This window comes from Micropterus salmoides, unplaced genomic scaffold, assembly GCF_014851395.1.
Source record: "Micropterus salmoides isolate LMB-PRFRI ecotype aquatic unplaced genomic scaffold, ASM1485139v1 Ms_hic_scaffold_6, whole genome shotgun sequence".
Classification (NCBI taxonomy): Eukaryota; Metazoa; Chordata; class Actinopteri; order Centrarchiformes; family Centrarchidae; genus Micropterus; species Micropterus salmoides.
The window spans coordinates 23,870,540-23,893,738 of record NW_024044348.1 but is presented as its reverse complement, the minus strand read 5'-3'; the positions used below and the strand labels follow the sequence as shown (position 1 = coordinate 23,893,738).

Below are 23,199 nucleotides of genomic sequence, written 5' to 3'. Positions count from 1 at the left end.
AATTGTTTGTGACTTTGTCATACAGGAAGAAATACACACAAATCCATATTGATCTGCAAATGGCATGCTTGATACACAGGGGTTACTGCTTCATAGACTGCTGATACATGCACACATATATACACTGTGCTATGCATACACTGACTCTCCTGCAGCAATAATGGGATTCAGTGTGGAGGTAAGATTGTTATACAGGGAATGTGAGAGTAATGCATTTACAATGGGACCACTGACCAATTCAATCTAACTCAGTACCATGGCCATACGCAGACCCAGAGAGGGCTCGGGAACTCTGGCACTAATGATGAGATTCAGTGGGGAGTGGGAAATGTAATGAAAGGAGTGGTGGAGATGGTGGTGGTTCACAAATCCAACGGGACATGGCTGGTTCTGACTAGCTTGGGTCAGTTCAAAAGAAATTTCTCACTCAGTAGTTTCATTTTGCACCATGTTTGCTGTCAAAAATAATACTGAGGAGTGAATTTATTAGGAAGAAAATTAACATAAGAAGTGAGATTTGAACCCTGTCATCATTTGGGATATGTTTGGTTCAGGAAAGAAATATTTGGTGTGTGGGGGTGGTCAGTCTTTAATTTTCAGGCTCAAGAGTCAAGCTCTAGGGAGTGAGCAGTTGAAATGCAGGCAGTGGGAAAGTGACACATTCACGGTCGGTGACTACTCGCTTTCAATCTCACAAGCTACTAGAGCCATGGCTATAGCTATGGGGAGGCGCGACATCAAGTTATTTTGCAGTTGCAAATTGATTTTGGTGATTAATGTGTTTTTGGCACATTTCATGGGCAACAAATTTATAAAATCACATTCATAGATTGTAGGGCACCAAAAGACATCTGTAATGTGAGATTAGTGCATGCATGATGGACTGTTGCACTGCTCAATCTGTATATCTCAAACACATGAATGTATTTGGAAATGACTGGGGGCTGACGCTGAAGAGGGGAGTGCTTTTCTTAGACTCAGTGAGATACTATCTACCTTCCAGGGCCTTAGACACATTTGGAGTGGGTGATCCAAAGGTCTACTGCTGCTGCATTACAACCATGTAAATAGAAGAGTACTGAAACCCGTATCAGTTTGAATAATGAGTATTTATGTTGTTTGTATTAAAAATATAAATACTAAAATGCAATTATTATAATATTTATTTAGATTGTCAGTAGACAGTCTTTAGATTTGATTTGATTAATAGATGTATCCAAAGTGTCTAAAATTAATGACTAATTTAAATATTATAGATTTTACTAATTAACTAATAACTGCAAACATTCTCCAATAACATATTTGTTTTACTCCAGACAGCTATACTGTAGACAGTAATGTCAGCACAGGGGTAACAATCATAATTGCCTTCTACGTAGTTGTTGTCAGTTAGATCAAAGGTTGTTGCATCAGTGACCCTGACCACCTTTCTTTTTAACAGAGATGCGCACACTGCTCATCTGTGTTTCAGCAGATCTTATATTCTTTTTTTTTTTTGACTTTGACTTGCTCAGACAGAAACAAATGTGCTTTTCATGTCAAAGGTTAGAGCAATGTGAGAGGTACAAGGAGTTGACAGTGAATTAATGGCCTATATCCTATTTCGATCATGAACACAGACCTCCTGAAACTTTTTTTAATGATGTAGTTTATATTTGGAATACTTTTAATTATGTGCATCAGCAGCGAGCTGTTAATAAATTGGATAACTGACATTATCTCATTTTACTCATAAGAGCTTAGGATTGGGGCCACTGCTTTTGTCATGATTTGGCCATTTGACTGTTTGAATTGATGAATTCAATTGGACAGAGAGCGGGAAGAGACTCAGTATGCCCTGTGTACACTGCTGGGTTAATAAGAAATTGAGCATAATTTCAATTAAATACAGAACTTTAAATGCTTAACTTTAAGGGTTTGATCCCAAAATGAGTCAGACCAAAGCACACCTATTATTGATGAAAATGAAATTTACATTCAAAAGCATTTGGCCAAGTGTTGTGTTTTTCACATAGATACTGTACATATAAAAGGTGTGTGCTACAAAAGCTGAGCAATGAACGTGAGAGGACATACAGATTAATGTGTTCATAGATAATTGCTTTAGTTCAGGCTGAGCATTGAATTTGTGCAGTGCCATCAGTAACAGCTGACTCTTCAATCACCAGTCACATTCAAAAAAGTCAATGAGGTGGTTTTTCTATGATCTGAGGAGCCTACCCTTTCCCGTTTCTGATCATTCATTCTACCGCACCTGACAGTGGTTATGCTGATTTCCAGCCTCATCCTGTTCTGGTTTCTAATTAATCAAACTCGCAAGGGATGTCTTTTGCCTTGTGCATTACTATGTCCTGTATATTCCATATCTCAGTGATGCGTGTCTGCTGATTTCTGCCCTGTATACCCCTGGGGTTTATGTGACTGCGACTGCATCCAGATGTCAGAAACTGAAGCCAAACTGTCTCTATAGTTTGCCACCAGTTGTGTTTGGCTTATTGCCTAATATCACTGAAGCATTTCTAACAGCGGGCTATAGATCTAACACCAGAGCAACACAGAGTTTATGATGCCGTATACTCACTCAACAAAATCAAATACAGTATTTTCTAAAATCTTGTTAAACAATGTAGATTTTTTTTTGTCTACCGTTGCTGCTTTGGTATAATATTTAATCTATCCTAGTGCTGGATCTCTGAGGAAAAAAACAATGTAGAAATTATGAATTTGTATAATAATGAATTGTTTATTTCACTCTGTAAGAAAATGCTGTATAGTTGATACAAGCTCAAACAATTATAGCATTCAGCTATTATGCAGCCTTTCAGAACAGGAAGAGAGAACATTTAACATACATCACAATATTTTAATAAACAACGTTCCCGAATATCTATTCTCATATCACAGCATTGCCTTTTTATCAACATACTGTCTCTTCTAAACGATTTTCACTTGGCAATTTTACATATCCAGCATAAAAACATCAGTTTACTTTCAAGGAGAGGCAACCTCACCTCACTGTTCAAGTTAGATTCCCCCTACACAGCTGTTTCTGTTTCAGTTAATGATTAGGTTTCAACCTACATGTTTAATTGGTGATCAAACCTAAAACCTATCACACCAAAGCCTTTTGCACAATACAATAGTGTAAATACAGCCCCCAAATATGAAAATGTTTTAACATAACAGATAATTTTAAAGTTTGTGTATTTTTCAGTAAGTAAAAATAGTCTCAAAATTATAAATCAGTTTTGATTCAAATGACCAAAATAGCACATTTTGATTCTCCAAATGAGCTCCAACACCTACAGAAGACCTTGAATTATTGAAGAGCCAAGAGATCCCAGGCACTCTTTGAATTAAAATTTAAAAACCCTTGTTTAATCTGATGGCATGTTCATTAAAAACCTAAAACTGGGCATTTAGAAACTTTAGAAAGAGTAACCTTTCAACAACATTCAATATTTAATGAATTAAGTTAAGCATTTAATCTATGGGCTTTGTTCAATGAACATGTTTGAAATGGGTGAAAAATATGTTTTGCTTCCCTTTCAGTGAACAAGTGGACTTTTGTTAACAAAGGCTGTTCAGGGCTCAACGTTAAACTTGAAACTTACTGGCCCGAAGACAATTTTTACTGTCTCTCCTTCCAAAAGTGTTTAATCGTTTATTAAATACATCCTGGATATAAAAAAACTAAACAAAAATGTAATCACAGTTAAAATTATAAAAATAAAAAGGTTAACAAAACAATTTACTTTTAAAACAAAACATACTAACAGCCATTTATGAAAAATGTACATAGAGTAGCGGACACAAATCGCCTCTATCCTGATGAACAGGTTCCCTGTCAATCACAAGGTAGTCCCGTCCAAAAGCATGCGCTGCTTTATTGTCTATTTTCCCCTAAATAGGACCATAATATACTAAATGAACATCATGCTGTGTTGAAGAAGACTCATTTAAAAGTGTTTACTGAGGTAATAAATCAGCTGAGAAGTAGCAACATTTTACCATTATTTATATGTGTATCCAGTAACCTGGGAAATATATTCTGCAACATCATTAATAAATAATAAAAAATTATTAATAAAACTTTTTTTTTTTGCCAAATTGCCACACAACGGACCATATATTTACCCTCCAGACTTTAATTGATCAAGAATTAAACATTAAGAAAAGAAAGGTATATGCCTGTTTTGTTGACTTCCAAAAAGCCTTTGATTCCATCTGGCACAAGGGCCTTTTCTATTGGCTACTGGCACTGGAGGAAAAACATATGATTTGATTAAGAACATGTATACAAAAAGTGAATGTGCCATAAAGATTGGAAACAAACAAACGGCGTTCTTCTCCCAGGGCCGGGGAGTGAGGCAGGGATGCAATCTCAGTTCAATTCTCTTCAACCTATATATCAATGAATTAGCAAACCAATTAGAGAGTTCCACGGCACCTGGCCTCACCCTGAACGACACAGAGATCAGAGGTCTGCTGTATGCAGATAATAATAATAATAATAATAATAAAATGAATTTGTATAGCGCTTTTCACGAACTCAAAGTCGCTTGACTTAGTGTTGCTCTCACCTACTAAAGAAGGTTTGCAGCAGCACCTTAACCTCCTACAGAGATTCTGTCAGACCTGGGCCCTGACAGTAAACACAGCAAAGACTAAGATAATGATCTTTCAGAAACAATACAGAAATCAGGTTACACACAATTTCTATTTAGACACCACTAAATTACAATACACAAAAAACTACACTTACCTTGGCACAGGGAACTTCAACATGGCTGTGAAAGATCTGAGGGACAAAGCAAGGAGAGCTTTCTATGCAATAAAAATAAACATTAAAATCTATATTCCAATTGAAATCTGGCTTAAAATTTTCCAATTTGTACTAGAACCAATAATTCTATATGGTAGCGAAATTTGGGAGCCAAAACTAAATAATGAATTTGACAAATGGGACAAAACAATCATAGAATCTTTCTATGATCCTGCATGTGCAGAGAAAAACACCAAATAACCTGTGCAGAGCAGAGCTTCGCCAATAACCCCTCTTACTAAAAATACAGAAAAGATCACTTAAATTTTACAATCACTTAAAATCAGGTAACCCTCAGACGTATCATCACAAAGCCCTAACTTACCCGGAGCTGAAACCAGAGAAGAGTCCCCTCAGCCAGCTGGTCCTGAGGCTCTCTGCAGTCAACAAGTCAACAAGTCCCCAACAGCCTCAGGACAGCAACACCAACTCAAGCAGACCAAACCAAATTATCAGTAAGCAGAAAGAAAAATATATTGAATACTGGAAAGAAACGACCAAAACACAAAGTAAATTACAATGTTATCTGACCCTAAAAAGAAAATTCACACTGGCAAATTACCTGAATACAATAAAATGTCCTAAACTAAGAAAAATGTTGACAACATACAGACTGAGTGAACACCGCCTGGCCATAGAAAAGGATGGCCACAGACAGAGCAGGCTACCACAAGAGGAGAGACTCTGCTCCCAGTGTGACAGAGCTGCACTTTCTAACCTCATGCCCCAAATATAAAACACTAAGACAAAAACACTTTGCAAACATTTCCCAAATATGCCCTGAATTTGAATTCATATCAGAAACACAGAAACTCCCCTATTTACTGGGAGAAATGCCCAAATGTGAAATAATTGCTGCAAACTATGTCTCCTCATGCCATGAAGTGAGGACAACCAGTGGAACCTCAGACTGATAAATAATTGTACAAATTTTCAAATTATTATTATTATTTTGATCGTTTGATATTTTAGTAATTGTTTTGTTTTTACATTTAATACTGATTTCTTTTTTTAAATGTATTATTATTATTATTTTTTAATCAATTAATTTTGTTTTTTAATTTTTGAAATATACACACACACGTTACAGTTTTATTTATTTATTTTATTTAAATTTTTTAACATACACACACGCTTACTGTTTTATTTATTTATTTTATTAAATTTTTTTATGTATTCTTGTTTTTTTAACACACACACACGCTTACTGTTTTATTTATTTATTTATTTTATTTTTAATATATTTAAATTTTTTTAACACACACACACGCTTACTGTTTCATTTATTTATTTGATTTTTTATATATTTGTTTTAAACACACACACACACACGCTTTGATTACTTTACATCACATTAATTAATTACTTAATGAAATGTATGGGGTTGATTGTTCTTATGTAGTTTGTATGATGCTTTGACAATATTGTTGTTACACATTCTTGCCAATAAAGCTAATTTGAATTGAATTGAATTGAGAATGCAGCTTTAAGTTCCGTCTGCATGGTTTCACTTCAGACCCAGAAGTTGCCGCATGATTGAGATTAGAGAGATAACATTTGACAACTTCTTGTCACGTAAGTACATCTCTGGATTGGACATCAGTGTGTGTCAAGAGCTGCAAAACAACTGCAAGATTTTTTTTAAATACTAATGTTGATCGGGCTAGTGAGTAGCTAGTTCAACTGTCCCAACGTTACATTACATACATCCCGACGAGCATCGGGCCACCGTTACTGTCGAGCCCGGCTGTTTATGGTTTGTCATTAAATCCAGTCAGTGAAAGCAAATCCACAACTAGCATTTCAAAAGAAGTTCATACTGCGTCCAACCCTTGACCTTCTTTTAGAGCCATGGCAGACACATGTCACACCAGTTTATTCACTGTGAATTTAGTAATCAAATCACACCTGTATTTAGCCATTTTAGTTTTTATTATGGGTAAGTAAGTTTAACCTGGGCAGATACAGTGCAGGATGCAAAAATAAGAGAAACAGTTTACTCTATGTCAGGGGTTTTCAAAGTGTGAGGCGGGCCTCCCTAGGGGGGCTCCAAACAGTTTCAGGGGAGGCTCAGTGAATGGGAGTGAAACAATATTACATTATTGCATTAGTTATCAAAAGGAGATCACATAGAATAGCCTACATGTGTGAGAGTTCAGAGATATAGTTTTTGGGAACTGTCCCCCCCCCCCCCCCCATCAGAGCCAGAAACTAATAAATGCCCAGAACTTTGTTAAAAACTATTTGGTGTAGTCTGAAGTTATGTCAAACAGCAACATTAGGTTATTTTGGCTCAAATGTTGAGCGAAACTTACCAAGTAAACTAAAGATGTGGTGGGGGGAGGCCCGCAGTCTCAGACTATTAAAACCCCTGCTCTATGTCATATGCATTGTGTCCTATAACTTTCACTCAACTATCATGTGACTCTTGGTTTCTCTCTCCCCATTCCTCTGCTGCAGTAGTTTAGATGTACCCTGCTTCCAGTTTAAGCATCACCAGTTGTCTTTGTTGTCTCTCACTCTCTGTTTATTTAGGGATGGGCCAGATACGTCTAGTCCTCAGCTGGGAGTCTTCAGTGGCAACACGGCATTAGAGTCGGCTTACAGTACTAGCCTGAAGGTCCTGATCCGCTTTCACTCTGACTTTTCAACTGGAGGGTTCTTCATTCTCAACTTTCATGGTACAGATACACACACACACACACACACACACACACACACACACACACACACACACACACACACACATTTACCTGCAGTATAGATACCCTCTTATATATGTGTGCAGCAAATACTCTGGATATAGGAAAAAGTAAGTATAAGTACCATGATTTTTTTCAGTGCCAGAACTTGGGACTAAAGGTTTATGCATAAAAGTGAATTTTGTTTTTGCATTTCTATAGTCCCCTGCAAAAGACATTTGGGTTTAAGATCAAAAGAATTAAGAATTTCAGCTCTCATTTCCTGGTATTCACATCTAGATGTGTTAAACAACTTAGGACATATCACCATTTGTATTAGACCACAGCATTCTTAGGTGGGCAAAAGTAATGGAACAAATAATCTTCAAGTAAATAACATTTAATATTTAGTGGCATAACCCTTGCTGCAATAACTGCCTCAAGCCTGCGACCCATCGACATCACCAAACTGTTGCATTCTTCATTTGCGATGCTATTCCAGGCTTTTACCGCAGCTTCTTTCAGTTCTTGTTTGTTTCGGGGTGTTTCTCCCTTCAGTCTCCTCTTAAGATTGTGAAATGCATGCTCTATTGGGTTAAGGTCAGGTGATTGATTTGGCCCCCCCCGATGAAGTCCTTTGTTTTGTTGGCAGTGTGCTTGCGGTCATTGTCCTGCTGCAAGATAAACTTCCTCCCGATTAGTTTCAATGCATTTCTCCGTAAATTGGCAGACAAAATGTTTCTGTACACTTCTGAATTAATTCCGCTGCTACCATCATCAGTTACATCATCAATAAATATTAATGAGCCTGTTCCAGAAGCAGCCATGCACACCCAAGCCATGACATTACCTCCACCGTGCTTCATAGATGCGCTTGTATGCTTCAGATCATAAGCAGTTCCTTTCTTTCTCCACACTTTGGCCTTTCCATCACTTTGGTAGAGATTAATCTTGGTCTCATCAGTCCATAAGATTGTGTTGCAGAACTTTTGCGGCTCATCTCTGTACTTCTTTGCAAATTTCAATCTGGCCTTCCAATTCTTACTGCTGATGAGTGGTTTGCATCTTGTGGTGTGACCTCTATATTTCTGCTCTCTGAGTCTTCTTCCAACAGTGGATTGTGATACCTTCACTCCTGCACTGTGGAGGTCGTTGGTGATGTGACTTGCTGATGTTTTGGGGGTTTTCTTCACAGCTCTCACAATATTTCTGTCATCAACTACTGTTTTCCTTGGCAGACCTGTTCGACGTCTGTTGCTCAGTACACCAGTAGTTTCTTTCTTTTTCAGGACATTCCAAATTGTTGTGCTTGCTATGTCCAATGTTTGTCCAATGGCTCTGGTCGATTTTCCTTATTTTCTCAGCTTGACAATGGCTTGCTTTTCTCCCATAGACAGCTCTCTGGTCTTCATGTTGGTTTATTGTCTTTAACAGGAAATGCAGTCTTTATAGGTTTGAACCAAGGATGAAAACTTAGGCTAGTCATGCAGAGCTATTTAATGTTTTGACAATCAACCTAAAAGGCAACACCTGGGCAACAATAAACATCTGTTCACAATAGTTTTGCTCACTTGAAAAATGGGTGGGTTCAAACAAAGGGTCATATGTCCTGAGTGGTTTAACACATCTAGATGTGAATACCAGGAAATGAGAGCTGAAACTCTTTTGATCTTAAACCCAAATGTCTTCAGTGAACAACAAAAACAAAGGAATTTGCCTTACCGTTCCAATACTTTTGGAGGGGACTGTACATGCCATCTACATTTACAGATACCAAACTAATTTCTCTTTAACTTTATTAAAAAATGTATATAGTCTTAGCATGAGTGTGTGTAGTGCTTCGCAGTAACCACAGTACTTAATTTGTAAATCAGGATGTCCTGGAACACAGAAAGGGTGCTGTTCCTGTTCACATTGGACAACGCTACATTCTAGCTGTTAAAAATAAGCAAAACAAAACTGTCATCACAAACAAAGCATTATTTATTTACATTTATTTTTCAGAGCATTCACAATTGTCACTCAAAGTCAGCACAGGAGGCACGTAGAAACAGCTGCAGCTCTCTCTCTCTGATTGATTATCCCTTCACATCCCTGTCGTGTCCCTTCTGTAGATTGCTGATAAAATGGGGGATAATTGAAATATGTCTTTCTACTCCGTTTCAGTACTATGAAACTACACAAAGAGATCCTACCCTAATTTAGCCATACTCATTTCACCGTTTCACAGCCCAAACACCCACTTGGCTGTGGGGCTTACAGTAATAACATACTAAAAAGCACCACTTGCCACCATACAGTTCATTGGCCTGATGCATTAATCATTATCATTATCAAACTCATCATCAACAATACACAGCAGATCATAGTCATAAAAAACGCGTGCTGACCCAACTGTTTAATTGTCCAAAACAGCCCACAAACCAGCCATGGAGTCCCCTGACTCCTTTTCTTTGCTTCTTACTTTAATCCTACCTGTGCAGCTATTATCACCACCTGGCTACTGGTTTGAAAAAATTTATCAAATTTAATATTTCACATTGTACCAGTTTCCTCCTTATTGCTGAGGGTATCCTAATTCAAATTGCAGTAACATTAAGTGCACAGAACTCATACACTTCAGGCGTCACTGCGTGACATGTCCCGATCCAGCTTTTTTAAGTCAGATTTTAAATTCTTCAAAAATAGCGATTTACGAATAACTTAAATGGTAAATAAAATAATGAGAACAGATAACATTAAATATTACACAAAATTTATTTATAGATTTTATAGCGACAAAATAGCTGCCAGATCCAATCAAATAGGTTCTGGTCCTAATCCTGTTCCGGCAGGTACACAAACATTAAGCCATAGCTATAAGACATGACGTCGGAGGCCTTTTTACACTAAATAAACAAAAGTACTGAGAGATGCTAGAGCTTTTTTTTTTCTTTCACTCTTTTCTTTGGTTTTCTCCATTACTCAGTACTATTCACAATTTTTAAGGAGTCTATATCTCTGAATAGGTCCATCTCACAGTCTTTCAGTGATGTGTTTTACATCAACAGGCAACATTTTCTGAGTAATCACTGGTAATGTGTGCACTAGAAGGTAGCTTTTGTTACCGGGGCTCTAAAGTTTTGTTACATTGAAACAGCCCCAGTGTCTAAGGGTACAATCCTACACCTTGTTCCTCAGGGCTTGCATTGTTTTCTTTAAGCTCAAACAACTGTTTTTCTGTATAGCATACTGTTAAGGGGTGTATGATATGTATTGTCTGCGATAACATCTTAATTGTTGTTTTAACGATGTGTGTGCAGACATTATTGGCATTACGTAACTCACTTTGAAAAAAACACCTTTACTGCCATGCCTCGTGCATGCAGTACAAGCTGAATAATTAATGACTGAAGTTAAAAATGACTGATCATGCAGCGCAGGAGATAAAATACTGACAACACTAGCCTCGCAATCTAAGAATTACTATTGAGTTGCTAGACATGGATCAACCTAACTCGACAGATGTTGCTCGAAAACGTCAGTCTGCAAACTATGTTGAAAATCGGTTGCTGTTAAAGACCACGAACTAACCACCACACAGAATATCAAGCATATGAAAAGCTTTGCAACTCAGCTGTCCACGACAGGCCTAAACCTAATCCAAGGTACTAGCACAAAACAAACTCCAGTTCAAGAACCGTTACAGTGATGATGACCGAATCAAAGCCACAAGACAACAGCTATGACAGAAATCACAGTTTACTCATACTTGCACTGTTTGATTTCAGTAATACTTACATTGATGATTTGAGTGTTTTCATATTGCTTGAATGCTTCAGTTTTAAATAAATAAACAAGGCATGTTTCCATGAATGTCATTAACAAGCAAAACTTTTTATCCTATTAACTAGAGCAAGCTAGTACAATATTAGATTTTTACAAACACACTTTCAAAGGATGCAAAATATCGTCTAATTATCATTACCAACAAAATTGACCCAAAAAATTTAAATAACATTTTTGTCAATATCGCACACCCCTAATATAAAAAGTGAGTAAAACTTACAAGAGTGATGAAGCAAGCAGTCCAGGATATAAAAATATCCTGCAGAAAATCCAAAGGTAATCCAAAACATGACAGAAATAAACAATAACTGACATAAAGACAAGAACACAAGAAGAATACAGAGGAAGTAAGTAAACACAGACACATAAGGGAGGAAAGATCTTAATAAAACCGGAAATACAATATAACAAAACCAAAACCATAACACAAACTACCTACACATATGTTTAGAATATTATTTAAATACTACCTGAATCTTCAGTTACCGTTCTTTTCTCATTGTTCTGAAGTTCTTGCAGAGTTTGACACTGTTGTTCATTTATAAATTAAATCATGTAGTGTTTCTTTAAAAACACAAACTGGGAAATTGTGCGGATATCAAAGTCGTATTCCCTAAAACACCATGATACAAGCAAGAGACAAGGTAGTGGCTGCCCTTAAATACTTATCTGGATATTTTAAATAATAAAGATCACACCCACTGTCCCATTCTCCACATCCATGAGGTTTGTGATTTCTTTCCAAAGAGACAACAGCGACAGACACACTATCACAAATCCCCCACATTCTTATTACAAATGGAAAGATATGTTGATGCTGTAGAGGTCTTTGTTTTGTTTTTCAGCTGAAATCTAAGGTGACTTATTAATAGTTTTTGCACCTCTCTTCAGCCTACCGTTTGAAGAAATGCCCTCTTCCCCCTGTTGTGGAAAATGCAGAGGTGATCTATGAAGATGAAGACTTCCAGATAGGTAATAATCCTGATTAACAATGATATGACCGTTTGATACAATATGAAAGTGCTGCTGTTGCACCGATTTACTGTTAAAGAAACTGACAGTAAAATTTGGCTCATTTAGTAAATTTTTTTAATGACATTGTTTTGTACATTCTTCAAAATTGGAAGCATTTTCAACTTTATCTAGTTTAGGACATCTCAATCAAAACGACTCATACCTGACAGGACTGACAATCTGATCAGGCTTGTAGGAGGTCATTATTCTGCTGATTGTTAATTACTCCACTAATGGCCCCACATGACTTTCCAAATGCACAGTAGTAAAATTCATTCACTGTGCGTGCATGTGTGCATTTTTTTTAAATATAATCACTCAAGTAAAATTACATTTATAATCACTGTTGATTATAAATGATAACATCAATCAGTCAACATTGGCAACCAAGAATATGATGGCTGGTAACCACAGTGGCAACCTGTTAAAACCACCGTGAGTAGATGAATATGCTACAAAGAATCACAAAGAGATGAGAAGGTTATACAAAATATTTTCTTTCTCTAATCATTCTTACATTTTTCTGTGAAATACTGGATATTTTTACCTCTTTGGGTCTCCAAAAAATCTACTAATTTGTTTTCTTACTCTTAACTGACAAGATCTATGTCAGTTACATCACTTTGCACCCTTTTCAGTGATTATCTTAGCATATAGGTATATATATATACATATATAATAAAAATGGTGAACTGGTGAAATGCAACACTGAGTACATTATGTGCCCCCAAGGTTTTGAAAAACATCCATTTTAGGAGAAATAATCGCTTGTCAAGTTTTCCATTTTCCCTCAGCTCTGTGTTATGTGATTTGCTCAAATCATCTTACTCTTAGGTTTGGTGACCTTTTAGAGCAACAAGAAAAAAGCAGACATTTCAGAAAACCTCAAGCAAGATCAGTTTACCTTGCCACTGGTATGCATAGCTTAGTCGCTTCTGGCAATGTATAATAAGTTCTCTGCAGAAAACATACATATCAAAATGTCAACATTTTATGATTTCAGAAAAAGTCAGTAGATTTTTGAATGATTTGTTGATTTTGGGGATTTTTTGCTTTTGACCTTTTAAAGACATAATACATTAGTGAAATTCCAGGTTCAAGAAAGACTTCATCAGCCTTTCTATAAATACAGAAAAATTGTCATTAGATACAATGTTCCTAACAGGATGCAGACAAATACAATAGTGACCCAGAGCATGTACTTCTTCAAAGTGTTGATTTATAACAATGATGTCAAATTATTGCCACTTGCAACCCCACCACAGCAGCACCAGGCCTGTACCTCTTCACAGCAAGAGTGAAGCAATTCTCTGTGACACAGTAAAGACCAAAGGGAGTTAGTTTGAGATAATCATACATAGAAATCTCACAAGCCCTCAGAACATTGGAGTGCTTGTACTGTGAATTTCACATTCACAAAACCTGGCAGAATAGAGTACCTCAAAGACATCACTAGCTTTGTTGTCGGTCAGTCTAATAGCCAATTATACAATCTTTGAAGAAGCTCAAGGAAAGGTTGAATGTTCTTGTTTGTTCTGTTCAGCAGTTTTAAACATCATGGCCCATGCTCTGAGCTTGCACACTGTATGCCTTCTGGGCAGAGTTTGAAGCATGCATTACATCTCTCTGACAGTTGGTAGATCTCCATCTCTTTTAAAATAACAAGCCTGTCAAACGTTGCCTCTCAAAATGGAGCAACATAATTAACGTCAACTATTTTGGATTTCTCTACTTGCAAAATAAACAGCTAAAAGCCCAGGTTATTGGTTGCTGTAATTGTTCTCACTGTCCATACTAGCTGTAAAGAAATCCCTGCCTAGCACTAATCTAATATAATGGTGGAGACAAAATCCACAGTCTATGTTCCATTCAACAATGTACTCTAAAGTTTAGACAAGCAATTTTAGGCTATATTTCCAACATCTTTTTAGTATGAAATATCCTGGGGTATGTGAGTAGTAATATAAAACTTTTAATATTTGTGCAGGGATTTTTACTTGTGCTGTCATGAAGACCCAACTCTGCAGAAACACTTAATAGAAGTTTTATTTATTTCCTGTGGTAGGTGATATTGTGAAGTACCGCTGTTTACCTGGATACACATTGGTCGGAAAGGCAGAGCTTATGTGTAAACTCAATTCCCATTTGCTTTTTGAAGCCCCGCCCCCAACATGCCAAGGTAAGGCAACACTCCCAAACACTATACACAATACACTGCATACGCTATGTGCATGTCAGTGTGAAATTCAGATGGTGATGCTTTATGGTTTGAGTCTATAGTTAACTGAAGTTGTGTCATGTAAAAATGTTCTCCAAATAAATGTATCCTTACAACTAAGCTTATCAAATTATACTTTACCAATCTTTGATCTATAGTTCATGTTGGAGCATTTCTCTGATGTTAGCATTTATGGTTTCAATAGCAAATAATCATTCAAATTGTCTTGTTAAACTGAATTTACTGTATATAGGACATGAATTATAAGCTGATATTAATGTGTAAAATTGGGGGAGGTCCCTTTCAATCAATTATTTAGAAAATATATTTAAAGAGGTGGTATTATGGTTTTTGGCTTTTTCCCTCTCCTTTATTGAGTTATATACCTTTTTTGTGCATGTAATAGGTTTGCAAAGTCCACCCCAAAGGGAGTTCCCATCTCCCACAGAAAATACTGCTCTGAACTGCTTGAAAACAGCTCGTTTGTAGTCCAGCCTTTACTTCCCTTTCTTGTGACGTCACAATGAAAATACGTGTCATAATGCTCGCCTAACGACTAGACGACACGCCCTCAACACTGAGCACACCTCTCCTCTCCTTTCCAAACACTAGCTACCCTCATCATTTAGAGACAAGATGTATCCTCCATAGCTAAAACAAAGCCTTCAACACAGGGTGAAAAGAGGAGCTGCAGCAATGTGCAGTATGAAAAAAATGTGTTTTTTTGAAAATTAAACCATGTAAACCTGTTTTGGTACAACCCCTAAATAGGATTTTGAACCTGAAACCTGAGCATAATACCACCTCTTTAATATCACCTCTTTTCACCTCTTAGCACCCATTGTTCCATAGCATTTATATTCGACAGTGAATCACATAAAGTGATGGTTATATTATCACACATTTGATGATGAAGATGAAGGTAATTTTATCTCATCAGGGTCTTGAGTCATTTTTCACCAAAGAAATGAGTTTTAATGCAAAATGGGGGTAAATAAATAGATTAAAGAAGATATATAGTGCTCAAACAAATGTGGCCTTAATTACCGACATTGCATCTAGAAAAAAAGTTGTGTTTTGAGCAAATGGTGCAATACTTCTTACTAAAACCCAGCTATGTAAAAGCAGCACAGCATCATTTCCAGTGGTTTGTCACATGTCATTTTTGGAAATGTTAGCAAATTCCTGACTGAAGTACAGTAGCCTTTTTACACAGGCAAACATTTTGGCAAAAAATATCTTAAACTTTTTCAAACATTTGAAAACTATACAAAAACCTGCTGCTCTTTAACCCAAAACCCCATCTTCCTTTTCCAATGACTGTATTTCTGTCATAGGTAACACGTGTTATTGTAATAAAGCCGGAAAAGTGTAGCAAAGTTCGAAGGAGCTACCGGCTGCTGCATCTACACGCGCTGCCGGTTATGTAATGTTACACCATTGGTACTGACAGTTTATCATCATCCAACAGTCCTAGTGTTGTGTGTTGAAAATGTTAGATAGAAAACTTATGTGAACCTATTCCACTTTTTCATTTCCTTATATTACTCAAAAGTTGTTAAATATGTTTATTCAGTGGACATTTGAGTTTTCAGACTGAAGAGATTTCAGGAAAGTTATATTATATAATATTATGTATTTTCATTTAACAGCATTAACGCATCAAAATTAGGACGTTCTGGTAGCTCCTGGTATTTCAATTAGACAACTGAATACTGATTTGAATTTCTATATTGAGAAAAAAGTTTTTTGTGTTTAAGAGATGCTCAGCCTTTGTCATCATGTGGAATGAACAGACTCTCCATTCCATTGTAAAGCAAGTTAATTACTCTTGTAAGAGGACAGGCAACCAAAAGGCTCCCCTGCACAGCTTAGAGTTCAGTTCCTTTGGAATCTTGTTACCTACCAGTCGTCACACAGAAAAATGGGGAGAGGCTTCTAGCGTCTCGCTTGTGCTCAGGAAAAACAATGTACAATGGAATTCAACAAGTAAGGCCCTAAACAAGAACGGAGAGATGGGTGGAAAGGACGCACATTGGGAGAGTTGCTAGAATCCGGAAATATACAAAAAGTCAGAAGAGTTTTCACTTTGTCTTTTCCTCCTCTAGCCCAATGCCCAGCCAATGAGGAGCGGTCATCATCATCAGGAGTGATACTAAGCCCCGGGTTTCCTAGCAACTACCCCAACAGCCAGACATGCTCCTGGCTGCTCCATATGGTTGCAGGTACAGTTTGTGCCGAGGGGGTGCAACCAATACAAGTCTAGACTGCTGTTTATTATGCGTGTGTGTGTGTGTGTGTGTGTGTGTGTGTGTGTGTGATTATATGTTGTGTAGTGTGAGAGACTGTCTGTATGCAGCATTATTGTATGTACAGTACATTTTATGGAATGCTGTTATATGTAAAATACAGGATGTGTCAAAGTGATGCTTACAAGGCAGTGTGTATGTGCATCTGCTCTTTGGTTTGTGCATTTGTCTGTGTGTGTGTGTGTGTGTGTGTGTGTGTGTGTGTGTGTGTGTGGTATACCCTTTCTATATTGCATTTTGCAGGGTTTTGGTTGTGGTTGTAAATAATTTGTTTTGTTTCCTAGGTTACACCATCAATATCTATGTAGAGATGTTCCACAGCGAGAAACAGTTTGATGAACTGGAGATTTTTGATGGTATACAAAGCTTTTCCTCCCTATTTTTGTTACACCTAGATGCACACACACACATACACAAAAGCAGCTTTAATTCATGTTTGTTTATGAAAAGTAGCACAACAGTTAATAAGATGCACAACACTTAATTCTCATTTGTGGTGTTGGAATCTCCGACCATGTTCCATAACACATTATAACCACCGACTCTGCCTCGTTATAAATACACTTTAGTCAACATTTAGAATTAGTGATATAAAATGGAATAATAGCTTATTGTAATGTTTAAAGTTATATAGCATGTCTTTGTTTGCTTTAAGTAAAGTGTTAAAATATCTATCCCTGCATAATATATTACAGGTGGACATAATACCATATGAACTAATTATAAGACCTTATAACACATTGCTTTAAGTAAAGTGACTCACATTTTGCGCAGGAAAACAAATTTTATTTATGTTTCTTCACTTTATGAACAATCTGTATGAATTTTGAACATTTTGCAGTTTAGCACAAAAATACAACATAATTACATCAAGAAAACTCATTCACTTTACTTAAAGCAAACAATTAGGGCTCATGTCCACTAAAGCGCTTTTTTCTGATGCCAGCATCTTTTTTCAGTTAATTCCAATGGGAGAGTTTTTCCAAGCTGGTAAAAACGTCAGGAGTGTGACGAGGCACTGAGCGACTTTTCCGCGCTGGGCAGTTTTTTTCCGGCCGCCGAGAGTTGAAAAATGTTCAACTTTGGGAAAAACGCTGCACTCTTCACTGTCAGTTTTTACCCACCCGTCCAATCACAGTGCAGGAAGGGCCGGACAAACACCGCACCGAGCACATCCGATCTTGAACGAAACCATGTGCCTACTCGCCAAAGTGTTTTCTCGCCTGCAAAATCTCATGAATCCACGTACGGACAGTCTGTGCTCTCATGTTTCAGCCTTCTCTTCATGCAGAGCAAGGGCCAGAGCAAGTTGGCCTACATACTTTGTGGTGACATTTTTGCATCCAGTAAAATTAAGTAGGCTACCCTACTTGCAGCACATCGCCTCCACGGAAATTATGTATCATAGCAACCACAATGTCTCGAAAAAAAACACTGCGCCTCCAAAACGCACCCTAGCGTTCCCAGCTAGGCGTTTTCAGAACATATAACAATTGTTATAATGTCTTATGGACGCATCATGTTATAAATATATGCATAAGTCATTATAGCAATGATCTTCATAGAAAGTGTTACCAGATTTTTAAAATCATGCACAGCTTAGTTTCTAAAACAGCAAACATACATACAAGCCAACAAAACACAAATTAGATCTTACTAGCTTTTGAAATATATCATTTGTATTGGAATCCACTCGCAGGGATGAGCATATATACTGCCAATATGTTTATCTCGCTCAGCTCTGTCTATTTGTATTTATCTTGCCTGGTCCTAAAAAGACTAGCTGCCTTTGATGTTGCTGACAGCAATGGCATCACTGTGGAGTAGATGGCTGTGACTGGAGTTGTTTCTGATTCGCATTGTTGAAAGGAACAGAATTTCAATAGGTGTCAACATTAACTCAGTTTGTCTTTGTAGGCCATTTTAAACGAAACATTTTAAATTAATGGTACATGGCTATATGTAGAAACTCTACAAACTCTAGTGCAAAATAAATTCATAGATGCATGCTGTGTCTTTCTAAACAAGACCACACTTAATCTGAGCTGCAACCACTTGGTTCAGACAATCGGCATGAGCACAGGAGGGGGTTGTGGTCAATAAACCAGAGATTGAGCTAAACAATATGCTTTGATCAGAATACATGTACAACAAGTAATTTGGGTGTTCTAAGCAATTTAATGATGCTGTCACACTCATGTGTTCCATGTCTCAGTAACAATAAAACACATTCTGATTGCAGCATACTGGTCATCGCCGTCTCAGGTTAGGCTAATATTCCTCTGGGAGATTGTAAGATTATTGGAATTTGTGAATTTACTGATGCGGACATGTGAAAGAAGTAATATTTATCAAAGATTATCCCTGTCATGGCCCACCTTTCCCTCCAACACGCATGCAGGCCACTAAATACAATGACATATGATATATACACATGCATAAACATGAGACCATAAAATATACAGCACACTGTACACACAGTTGTTCTGTGTCTCATTCATTTGTTTCTCTAGGATCCTCAGGACAAAGCCCTTTGCTTGTCGCTCTAAGTGGTAACCACTCATCTCAGCTAAACTTCACATCTAAAACAAACCAGCTCTATCTACGATGGTCCACTGACCACGCAACAAACAAGAGAGGATTCAAGATACGATATTCAGGTACATACATTATGTTTCTTTTTCTATCATTCCTTTTGTTGAGTGTTACTCTGCTTATTGTCAGCTAGTAACCATGTTGTCATTAGGAGAATAATATCAGCAAAATAATACCTCAGCCATCTCCTTATCTATTGTAGATGCTTTAAATCTTAAAGCATCTAAATAGATCCTATCTTAAAGCTTAAGATATCATACATGTGTCAGTTTACTGGTCAGTCTAATTTGTTCTCTGCTCTAGGTATTTTTTTTAAATTCAAATTAAATTTAAATATACATTGCTTGCCTTGTCATGAAGGAAAGCTACCTTGTGAGTTTGTTTGAGGCAAGAGGATGAGTGTACCACTATGTCGAGAAAACTGCCAACTGTTTTCTCTGCTTTATCTCTGCTTTCACTCACAGTACATACAATTTTTTACCCGTGCTGCTATGTTGAAAAATCTTTGATTAATGTTGGCTGAAGTGATTTGTCTCTACTAGCATGAATAACGAACCCCAACGCCTTTCTTATCGTGAAAATTAATTGATGCATCAAGGATCCTAGGTGCCTGAGCATGATCATTTAGAAAACACTTCTAAATGGAAATGTTCTTTTTAATGCATTAGGCTAATTAAGAGTGAATGAGATTTACTAAATCCAATTTGTGAATTTGACAATTTGTTTCAGATTGAGTGTATTATCTCTACAGGTTCTTGCCAGCACTGTGTTATGACCATTAGCCTTGTTCGATTTGGGTTGTGACGTTTTTCAGCTGCCACTTAATCATAGGTTTTAACTTGTTAAGAATTTGTTGAAGACGGCTGCCAATCTCAGTTACAGAAAATTGATTGTAGAGACTTTTCACTCATTATACACTTATCATACACGTTCTGTGCTCTGGTGTGCTTTATATTGAAGCATACCATACATATAGTAAAGTATGTATTGTATATGTATGTTTATCATGTGTGTGCATGTATTATGTCTATCAGAGTCCTCTATCAGGGGTGCTTTGGTCAGGCTATTAACATGTACGGGAGGTAGTATGTTTTAAGTAAGTATCAGCAGTGGTAGTAGTATCAACAATATTTATTATTAAAATGTCTACAGCAAGTGTGAGAACCAAGCTATTATATTTTTCACATAAACATTTAAGGCTTTGTATTAGTCAGCTAAAGCAATTTCAAACCAAAGCCAAACTAAACAAGTCTGTCACTGTCTCAGGGAAGCATTGTTGTTGGTAGCTGTCACAGACAGGTAAAAAGATGATGACAAAATAAAAGTAAAAGCAGCCAATGTTAGCAGAAGAAGAAGCACACCACTGCAGTGGATAAAACTATGAATGCTGCGCAATTTCTGTGTGTATTGATAACTGTTTGGCTGGCAAATGTCTGGTAAAATGATTTTAAATCACTGAAAGCCAACATAGCAATATGGTGTGTGTCATCTTTTGCCTCTAAATTATCCATTACCCTGCAGCTGTTGGAGAAAGGCACAACTAACTAACTTGCTGCATTTTCTAGTATAGCACAATGCACAGGATATGAGATCTCATTTCACAGGAAAGAAACCACTTCAGCACATATCTGATTATCCTGTCTACATATGCACAATTAGATTACATTCATAATATACAATTTGACATATTCCTGTCAAATTGTCAAAAAGATCGTACTAATATATAATTTGACAGATTCCTGTCAAATTATATATTAGTACGATCTTACAGTTAAATATAGGCGTGAAGTTTGTTTTTTTCCAACGTGATTTGAGATTTTTCTGGAAAAGTCTCAATAAAATCACCAGTGCAATTCAGTTCTCTTCTTCTTGGAACAGCAACTGATCCAAGAAGAAGAGTTCATATCCTTTTTATTACAATAATAAACATTCAGTAGTAATGAATTTAAGGAATGGGCCTTCATTTCCTGACTTTAATAAGATATAAAATTAGTGGTGCAAATAGAACTGGTTGATATTAGAGCAGATAGAGTGAACCAAAGAGAGGTCAAATGACTCATTGGGGAGAGGATGACATAAGATACTTCTTGAAAATAAAGGTTTATAAATGAAAATGAATAATTACACATTTAATCTGTTGTCCTGAGCGGAGTGGGAAAGTCATTCCACCAATGTGAAGCCAAAAGGGAGAAGAGCCAAGGCCAGGTTGAGCAATGACCACATCAGACAGGGAAGAGAGAGCCAAGTGGCCGATTGTGGCGTGTTCTGCCGGATGTTTAGATTGCTCTCCATGCTCTAGCAGTTATGCTTTTATACTTCAGGAAGACAAAAACATTACATTACCTGTAAAAGTATCAGAAAAAGTACTTTATTTGATACCTGTTCTAGAGTATTCTGTTTGTGTCTGTAACTTGTTCACAGGTTTTTGAGTCACTATATGTTTTGTAATTCACTGACAGCTGTAATGCCACAATGGACATGGATGATATTTGATATGTCTTTTATCCAAAATGCCTGGTAATGTTGCCAGACCTACTTACATTTTTAAAAAAATTTTCTTCTGCCTCTCTATGTTTCTGTCTCTCCAGCTGCCTACTGTAGCATTAATGATCCTCCAGTGAATGGGGGCGTGGTCAACCGAACCAAACTCCGTCCAGGTAGCAGACTTCAGTTCTACTGTAACAGAGGTTACCGCCTGGTAGGCTCAAGCAATGCCACCTGCAGGCTCCACCCCAATGGGCTTTTCCAGTGGGATGCACCACCACCTTTTTGTCAAGGTACAGGTTATTTTTAAGTACATTCTTCGTCATCTAAAAGTTGATAAGCATTAAAACCTTACAGTTTGAGAAGGATTTCCCTACAGCACTTCTCTCTTTGTGTTGCAACAGCTGTCTCATGTGGAATCCCCCAGTCACCAGGCAACGGTAGCTTCAGCGCTAACCAGTACACTGTTGGTAGCCAGGTCACCTACCATTGTAATCATGGTTACCACCTGGACCCTGGGGTTCCAATGACAGCAGTGTGTTTGGAGGATGGCAGTTGGAGTAATGCTGCCTCAGCACCCAGATGTCTACGTAAGTATTTTTTAACAATGATTTAAGGACAGTCAAGAGTGTGAGTAGACAAAAAGAAAAATCTTAACTCAAGGTCCACTTACTAGCTATTTCTGGAGCTTTTCACTGCATTGTGCAGTCTTTCCCAGTGGACAGAGTGGAGTTTGCTCAGTTTTCATGGTTGTCTAATGTCTGTGTGCCACGAGATGCAGTTGAAAGCAATAAGCTAGTAAGTTGAGTTGCAGTTTTCTATTTATCAAACTAATGTTTCCACGGTCAAGAGTAAAATATCGTCAGTGTATGACTGACACTGTATGAAAAACATTTACAATGCACAATATTAATTATTTTAGATTAGATTAAACAATATCAATGTAAACCAACTGGTACAGTTTCAAAGTTGTTTAGCTGTAACATGCTGCCAGTGTGTGATACATTAATGGACAATATGATATTTTAAAAATGTCTTTTGTTCATATTGATTAGCATTATAGACATTTGCAAATGGGGGTATTATGTATTGGATCATTTATTATTGAGTAAAATTAATGGTATGCTGTGCATGGAGTAAATGTATGCATTTTAATTTATGTATTTGTACAGTTTCTTTCTAAACAGGGGTGGGATATGAAAAAATATTTTTGTTTGTGTAGAGAAATGAAAGTTTGAAATTCAC

The 23,199-nt window shown here is 37.0% G+C and overlaps 1 protein-coding gene across 1 annotated transcript in view; it reads left to right on the top strand.

Annotated features, from left to right (window-relative positions):
- Positions 1 to 23,199, top strand: part of LOC119890634 (CUB and sushi domain-containing protein 1-like) — a 156,344-nt gene that overhangs the window by 92,213 nt on the left and 40,932 nt on the right. Inside the window, exons 34-41 of the mRNA XM_038701984.1 lie at positions 7,361 to 7,506; positions 12,226 to 12,306; positions 14,414 to 14,527; positions 16,675 to 16,791; positions 17,160 to 17,231; positions 19,389 to 19,535; positions 22,059 to 22,247; positions 22,359 to 22,544. Coding sequence (XP_038557912.1) covers positions 7,361 to 7,506; positions 12,226 to 12,306; positions 14,414 to 14,527; positions 16,675 to 16,791; positions 17,160 to 17,231; positions 19,389 to 19,535; positions 22,059 to 22,247; positions 22,359 to 22,544 — 1,052 coding nt within the window. The remainder of the gene's footprint in view (positions 1 to 7,360; positions 7,507 to 12,225; positions 12,307 to 14,413; positions 14,528 to 16,674; positions 16,792 to 17,159; positions 17,232 to 19,388; positions 19,536 to 22,058; positions 22,248 to 22,358; positions 22,545 to 23,199) is intronic.